General features: G+C 35.8%; 1 protein-coding gene across 1 annotated transcript; it reads left to right on the plus strand.

Annotated features, from left to right (window-relative positions):
• The first annotated feature begins 894 nt into the window (after positions 1–894).
• LOC147523920 (bax inhibitor 1-like) lies at positions 895–4,119 on the plus strand. Its single transcript, XM_086600924.1, has 6 exons — positions 895–1,291; positions 1,372–1,515; positions 1,599–1,690; positions 3,255–3,441; positions 3,558–3,713; positions 3,811–4,119. Exons 1-6 carry the CDS (start codon positions 1,172–1,174, stop codon positions 3,859–3,861), a joined length of 750 nt encoding a protein of 249 aa, XP_086457050.1. The 5' UTR covers positions 895–1,171; the 3' UTR covers positions 3,862–4,119.
• Positions 4,120–8,214: the final 4,095 nt, after the last annotated feature.

Raw genomic sequence — 8,214 nt, forward strand, 5'->3', positions numbered from 1 at the left:
TTTGGCTCTATCCTTTGCATTGGTAGAGTTGAATTAGGATATTACAAGGAAGGGACTTCGAATCTTAATGGAAATCCTATTGGTTTTGGTCTATACCACATTATTACCAATTATCAGGTTGTTTACATTTATCTATTTATTATTATTATTTTTTTTAAGCCATATCTTAAAAGTATTATGCGGAAAGCTTTTTTCATTGACAAGCAAGCTCACAATACTTAAAACAGTAAAAGTTGTAATGCAAAAAGATAACAGATGGGGGAAAGCTATAGACTTGTACTTGATAAAAAAAATGGAGGAAAGCTATAATTTATCTTAACTCCTTAAAAAAATCCGGCTCACACCTACAGTACAACAATAGTACTTAAATATTTTTTTTATGTGTGACTCTTCGTCCATTTTTTGTGATGGTTATGCTCTTTATTTTATTTATTTTATGATTGTTTTGCCTTTCTACTGATTTTTTTTTTCATTTTTTTTTTTGTTTTTTTTTTTAGGACGCCATGACTTGATCCCATGACCAGCTTGTTAGTAGTCAACCACACTACTAATAGATCAATGGGCTCACGGTGCCCCTATACTGATTGATCATTAAATTTCCAAGGGGAGTGTTTAACCCACATGTACATAACAAGTGTATCATGCTAGTATTATGTAAATAACTAAATACCATGTAACAACCATAAAATATATATATTTTTTGTTCGTGTGGCGATCAAACACAATAATAATATTCTTGAGTACTTCTCATTCTCGTGAGATAATATCTTAGCAAGAACCCGAAACTCAAAAGAAGTTTCACAGCAACCAACCCAACGGCCCAGATAATACCAACAGCCACGTGTCATCACAGATCTCACTCAAACACGTCGATATTATTATCAATTTTACTTCGTCTCGAAGCGACACTTTCTTCGGAATCATTCACGTCACTCCCAGAAACTTCTAGAAAAATAACCAACTAAAACTCTCTTCCCTAAACTACCCCCAACAAAACAATTCTCTCCTCAAAAAACCCACACAAAACCCCAAAAAATAAACCCACACAAAAGGGCAAAACAAGTCATCAAAATCTCCCTCAATTTAACTATAAATACACCTCGTCGATTTTTCATCCATTGTCTCAAACAAATCAACGCTTTCTCTCAAAAAAAAAAAAAAAAAAAAAGACATGGACTCGTTTTCTTCGTTCTTTCCATCTCAATCTTCATCAAGAGGGAGTAGATGGAGTTCTGAATCATTGAAAAACTTCCGTCAAATCTCTCCAACTGTTCAAAATCATCTCAAACTGGTATAATTATTTATTTATTTTTTGGTTTAATTTGGTGCAAGTTAGGGTTTCTGTTAAACTTTTTGTTGATATTGTTTCAGGTATATGTGACGTTATGTTGTGCATTGGTGGCATCAGCAGTTGGTGTTTATCTGCATTTGTTGATGAATATTGGAGGGTTATTGACAATGATTGGATGTATGGGTAGTATGATTTGGTTACTTTCAACACCACCTTATGAAGAGGTATTATTATTGTCTAATTTTTTTATATTTGGTATTGAGGTTATAGGTGTTAATTAAATTGTAGTTTTTTGGTGATTAAACAGAAGAAGAGACTTTCTCTAATGATGACAGCTGGTTTACTTGAAGGCGCATCGATTGGTCCTTTAATTGACTTGGTCATTAAGGTTGACCCAAGGTGTGTATAATTTAGTTTGTGTAAATAAATATATTGGAATTTTATGTTTTAATGCTACGTGTTGTCTGATGTCGATCATGTAATGTTTATCCTAAGGCTTAAGAATTAAAAGGAAGTTATAAGTTGTCTGTTTTAGCAAGAGAAGCTATTGTTGAAAAGCAGTTGACTCTTAACTGATGTAATAGGAGTTTTTGCGAGAATGATAGGATCACTTTCTTCGCGGGTACTGAATTCACGGTTCTAGATGCTTAGTCAAGTCCTTAGTGTCTCAGTACTTTCAAAGTTGACACTTTTAGAGGGCGTTTGGCAACACCTCTAAAAGCCACTTTGAGGCTTTCTAAGAGGATAAAAGACAAAAGTTCGTTTGGTAATGTCCCAAAGTCAAGAAACCATAAAGTTAAAAAGGCAAAAATATAGCTTTTTGAGAAGACCAATAATTGCTTTCTATGTAGCCTATTTTTTAGGCTTTTTCCTTTGGGCTTTGTGGCTTTTTATTGTGAAATTGGGTCCGCACACAAGTGTTATTGTCTACCCGGGAATCAACCAGCCGTTCCGCCTTCCATAGGTCACATGTTCGACTCCTCCCTCTAACAAGTTTCTTTTATTTCTTTTTTCCTAAATTTCCACTTATATGATTAAATCTGGTTATAAAAACTTAAATTGTGCATAGCTAGTTTCGAACCCGGGACCAACACTGATGCTAGCGCCTAAACTAGTGGCTATTCTCCACCATACTCCTTTAATTCATCTGTTAGTACTGAGATACTATAATATCTATAACCTGGATAAAGACAAACGGAATTCATTTTAAAAAATGTTGATTATGAAGCATTTTGAAATTTTGTTTACACCAAACAAACTTTTAACTTCTTGGTTTTTCAATTTCATCTTTTTGGCTTTAGAAATTGTGTTTTTGACAAACGTACTTATACTTTACATTGAGTGAAAAATCAAATAAGGACTTTTTAGCTTGGTAGCTTATGACTTTTTATTAGTTGCCAAACACCCCCTTAATTAGAGAAAGCCCTTTAGGATTTGACCAAGGCCCTTTTGGTTTGAAAGTGTTTACTTGATGGTTCATTACATGAGTTTTAACAAGAGAACACAAACGGTAATTCCAGTAGCCCACCCTTTTGTGTAAGTTAACTTTTAGCATATTTGTTAGCATCCTTGGTTGGCTTATTGGGATTGGTGGCATCGTATCACAGCTAAAAAATAGTTGATGAACAACTTTTAATCTTTTATGATGAGAGAGAAATCAGGAATTAAAATTTTGATGGGCCTTCATTGGTTTTTTCTTGCATGCATTTTTTTATGCCTTCATGAGTATTGTGTTCATACTATGCTTCTTAACCTAAATGGAATGGTTGTATCACTTGTGCGGGAGATGATGTGGATTTGTCCAGTTGGTTTTTTTAGCCAATAATTTCATGGATTAGAATATTGTATGATTTGTCTTTGGTATTCACTTAATGCATTGATACTCACCTCGTTGCCCTCATGCTACTTAATAATGTGAAGTCAAAATTGCACTCTTTATTAAATTTGTTCATTGCTGTGGCAGTATTTTGATAAGCGCGTTTGTTGGAACTGCAATCGCATTTGGTTGCTTCTCAGCAGCAGCCACCTTAGCTAGGCGTAGGGAATATCTTTATCTTGGAGGACTCCTTTCCTCTGGTCTCTCTATTCTCTTCTGGTTGCAGTTTGCGTCATCCATTTTTGGGGGTTCTGCTGCCATCTTCAAGTTTGAGGTGAGAACACTGACTATTGATATATGCTATCCTGATGTAGACAAAGGCATGCACAAAAGCTCATCTCCCTAGTCGTGTTAATCGTATATATTATACATTTATTTTCTGGTTTGCAGCTTTATTTCGGACTGTTGGTTTTTGTTGGGTATATGGTGGTGGACACTCAGGAGATCATTGAGAGGGCACACTTTGGGGATTTGGACTATGTGAAACATGCGCTTACACTCTTCACTGATTTCGCAGCTGTTTTTGTCCGAATTCTCATCATCATGGTAAGTGCTCACAGCAAAGAGTTTTCTTGTTTGTGTTTTTCAGCTGTATCATGTTAAAGGGACTTGTTCTTTGACGATCTGCACCTTTTTTTTACAGGTCAAGAATGCTAGTGAGAAAGAGGAGAAGAAGAAGAAGAGGAGGAGCTAAAATTGTAACATGCAGCAACCGAGTAATATCAGTAGGAAGACAGCTGTAGATTTTCACATATACAGTTGTGAAAAAGACTTGTATTTGTGGAGTTTCGAGTCTTTGCTTTCTGGTGGGTGTTGTACATGTTGCATAACATAGAGCAGAAAAAACCCTTATTTGAATATATGCCCTTATTTTCTTTTTTCTTCCTCCTGTAAATGAAGAGGTGGGTGTGTTAATCCCCTTAATGTTTGAAGTAAATGTTCTCTTCGTCTCTCCCTCCAATGCGACCAGCCAACCAAAAAAATCGATCTAAATTCCATTTGTCTTGAAATTAATGGCTACTCGATATATTTAATTTCCATAAACAGATTAGAACAATGTATATTTTTCACTCTAGGAAGTGTCGTGTTTTTCATCTGTAAGCAATATATATGTTAAAATCGCTCTTTTCAACGATATGCCAGATTTGTTCACTGAATCCATTAGCCCAAACTATTGATTGCCATGCATGCAAATTTTGAAAGTATGTATTTATTCATTATCTTATTTTTCTTTTCTTCTTTTGCTTTAAAATTGGGAATGATGCATTTTCACTGGGTTAATTTGTTTTTCACTCGATCATTTTTTGGATTTCAGTAACGATACAAGTCGTAGTGTGCTTTGGCCATTTGATTGCAATTAAGTGATATACTGTTTTTTTTTTTTTGTTAAGAATAAACCTTTATTATACCAAACGTAATTTACATAATCCTAATACATCATAAAGGACTTGCATATTTTTTGGGGATCATGCCACCACACCGACGCGAACGGCGGAAGGAAAGAAAGATCTCCCGGATGAAAAATGTACATCGTCAATTGTTTACTTGATGAGTGAAAACCATTTGCTTCCCCGATAAACCCAACCGAAGTTTCATGGAATTTCCACTAACTTAATCAATAGTAATTCGAGCTAGTGACCAGTGACAATCAATGATTTCATCCTTTAAAACTTTATAAAGCAATTGAGAATCTGTTTCAACCTCCAACTTCCGATATCCCGCTTCTAACACAATTTGGAGTCCATATAAGAGAGCGACAAATTCCGCTTCATTACTGGTTGCGAAGAAAATTGGAATCGAAGCTCCCATAATGAAACGACCAGCGGCATCCCTAAGAATACATCCTCCACTGCAGATCCCGGATTCCCAATAGAAGCCCGTCGTATTCGGTTTTAACCATGTGCGCATTTTGGTGGAAACCATTTAATATATACAAGCATTTGTTCTTTATGCTTTTGCCGGAACATGACTTCCATAATATACTGTTTGATTACCTTTTTTTGGTGCAAAACCAGTGCGCAATGTAGAGGTGAAAACCATGGTGACTATTTTCCCAAGTCATTTCCAGGGTGAAATCTTCAACCGAGATAGTGATAGTGACTGACTTTTGAACTTCGGACGGAATGTTGGATTCCGTATTCCCCGTCGCATATTTTTTTTCGGTTTTTTTTTTAACTTGAGACAAAATACCAGACGGGATGTTACATTCCGTCTCGATCGAAAAAGCCTCTAGACGGGATCTAACATCCCGTCCGAGATTTTTTTTACCTTTGCATTACGCATTTTCATCTTGTTTTTCACCAAAATAGTGATAAGAGGGAGAAAAACTGCCTACGTGGAGGTGATAAGAGGGAATCCACTTGCATTGGGAATGCTCTAGACGGGATCTAACATCCCGTCCGAGATTTTTTTTACCTTTGCATAACGCATTTTCATCTTGTTTTTCACCAAAACAGTGATAAGAGGGAGAAAAACTGCCTACGTGGAGGTGATAAGAGGGGGGGGGGGGGTGGGTGGGTGGAATCCACTTGCATTGGGAATGCTCTAAGTATGGATATCTATTATACTGAATGGTGCTTTTGGTTACATTTTCCCATGGATTCTACTTCTTTTTATCATTTTACTTAATACATCACTCTTTCACTCTTTATCGTGTTGGCTTCATTTTTTTCGTCTCGACTGGGCAAGACATTAAATTATTAAATTGATTATTTTCCTTCGCGATTGTTGCTTTTTTATCATATTCAAGAGTTGTAGTTATTAAATTGTGTCGGTTGATAAACACCAAAAACTGTAATATAAAACCCTGTAGAGACATAACATTTTTATTAATTATGTGTTTAATAATTATGAATTAATTGTATTTTCATGTTTTTACAGGTTTTCGCAATGAATATAAAAATGAGGATAAAACTTGTATTTAAGCACAGAATAGTGTGTCTACATAATGAAGTATTCCGATTTAGCCCACGTGAAGCTCCATGAAGCTTGACCAAAGTCCGGGATTCAAACAGGACATTTCCAAATCAGAACAGAATTAACGTGCCAAAAACATCAAACTTCTGATAATCATATCTTCTGAATTTGGACTCCAACTTCAGCAAGTGAACCATCAGAACAATCAGTGCAACGAGCTCTATCCAATGCCAGATTTTGCAGAAAACCCACTACCGAACCCGCCACTAGTCAGAGTATGTGGGGCCACTATGCAAACCCACAGAATTTGGTTGCTCATTATTGATCAAGCTCACACATCAAGCTCTCATAAGGTGTGATCAAGTCAAGCTTCATTTAAATGATGAAGGACTTTTGTGCACACTTTTGCATACAAAGTCTTGCACACAAAGTCTTGATTAGGACATAACACTTTGGGTTAAAGACTTTTGGGCACTACTTAAGACTTTTGTGCACCTAAGTAGTGATTAGGTTGAAATTAAAAGTCTTTATTAGGTGGCAATCAAAAGTCTTGATCAAAGAAAATCAAAATGGAGCATTCAATGAGATGGTTGGTTTAATGATGTGGTTAATTCACGTGGTGGAAGAAAAAAATGAAGCACTCTCTTATGCTTAAGAGAGTGAGAGTCTTCATAGAGGGGGAGCTAGGTAGAAACACACTCCATAGTTTATTTTACTTCATGTTTTTAGAACTTAGCATTTTCCAATTTTTCTTCAAGCAAATTTCCATCATTGTTAGTTCTAGTGTTTGTAAGTATTTGTATTAGTTTCCAACTCTTAAGCTATAATAAAATCTTTTCTTCTAGTACAATTTCGGACTTCTTTCTTTCTTGAAATTTTGTTTAGACTTTGATTCTCATGATCATGAGTTAAACCCTCCATTGTGGATGGTTAATGACACTCATGTGAAGATCAGGCTCCGTTTTAGGAAGGCCTGAATCATTGCTTAAGAACTTAGGTTATATTTTACATCCTGTCACAAAATGACAGTGATCGACCAAATTTGGAGTCTAGAGCTCTAGATAAGGTTGTGTGTGCGACCCAGGTGACACTAGGGCTAGTCGCACGCACGACCCTCTGGAAGAATTAGATTGTAAAAATTGAACGACTGGTGTAAAATAAAACTAGGGATTGGAACGATATTTCATAGATGGAATGCCAGTTCAATTTCTCATGCTAGTAGGATGCACTTAGAGATAGGTGTGTTTTTGTTAGGGATCAATGCTCGCGTCCGTTTCGGGTTTGTTTAGGAACTACAAACGGATTAGAGACAACATTGAATTGGCCTTCTAAGTTAGGGTAACTAATCTTGCATGAGTAGATTAACTCTCCGCCCATCTCTCTCTATCTCTATTGTATTAAATAAATCGGATTTGTGTTAAGCTTTCATAATTTGCATATCAAGTAACATAGTAAGTAGTCAAATAAATCCCTATAAAAATCTTTCTCACATCGGTTCCTTAGAAAGTTAATTTCAGTGATCAGTGAACAAGTGTTCTAGTCTTTAGGTTTGGGACGATACCCTTGCTTGAAGTGTATTCCAACGTGCACGTGAGTGAGATACTTGAATTAGTCGTGTTTGAGTGTGTGTGTGAAATCATATATATACGCAAAGAACGAAGTACTCGATAAAATGTTCGTGAATAAATTATGTACATCCCTGTGATACCGTACAAAGTGAAGGTACTTAAAAAAACCTTTAATATAAGGACTTGAGTGTTTAGATACAATGATTATTGTTATCTTTGAATTTTTTAGTTTGTTTTCATTGTGTAAAATAATTGAGTTTTCTCCTTTATTGTCACAATTTTTACCAGTTCGTTGAATCACTGGTTTATCTAAACTTTTCGTATTCATGCATTTGCATATAGTTTATGGGGACATGTATCATGGCTTCAATTATCAATATGGTGCATATTCTCCAGGATCACCAGTTACTCATATGGACCATAACAATACCAATATCGTTATTATCCATCTCCAACCCCTCCTTAACGAGCCATACAATCCTAATCAAGGCCCTATATGCAAAGAAAGTTATCCTGTCATTGATGATAGGCCATCTTTGTCAATTGAAGTGTCTAACGGAAAT

This window comes from Coptis chinensis, chromosome 1 (genome assembly GCF_015680905.1).
Source record: "Coptis chinensis isolate HL-2020 chromosome 1, ASM1568090v1, whole genome shotgun sequence".
NCBI classification, from domain to species: domain Eukaryota; kingdom Viridiplantae; phylum Streptophyta; class Magnoliopsida; order Ranunculales; family Ranunculaceae; genus Coptis; species Coptis chinensis.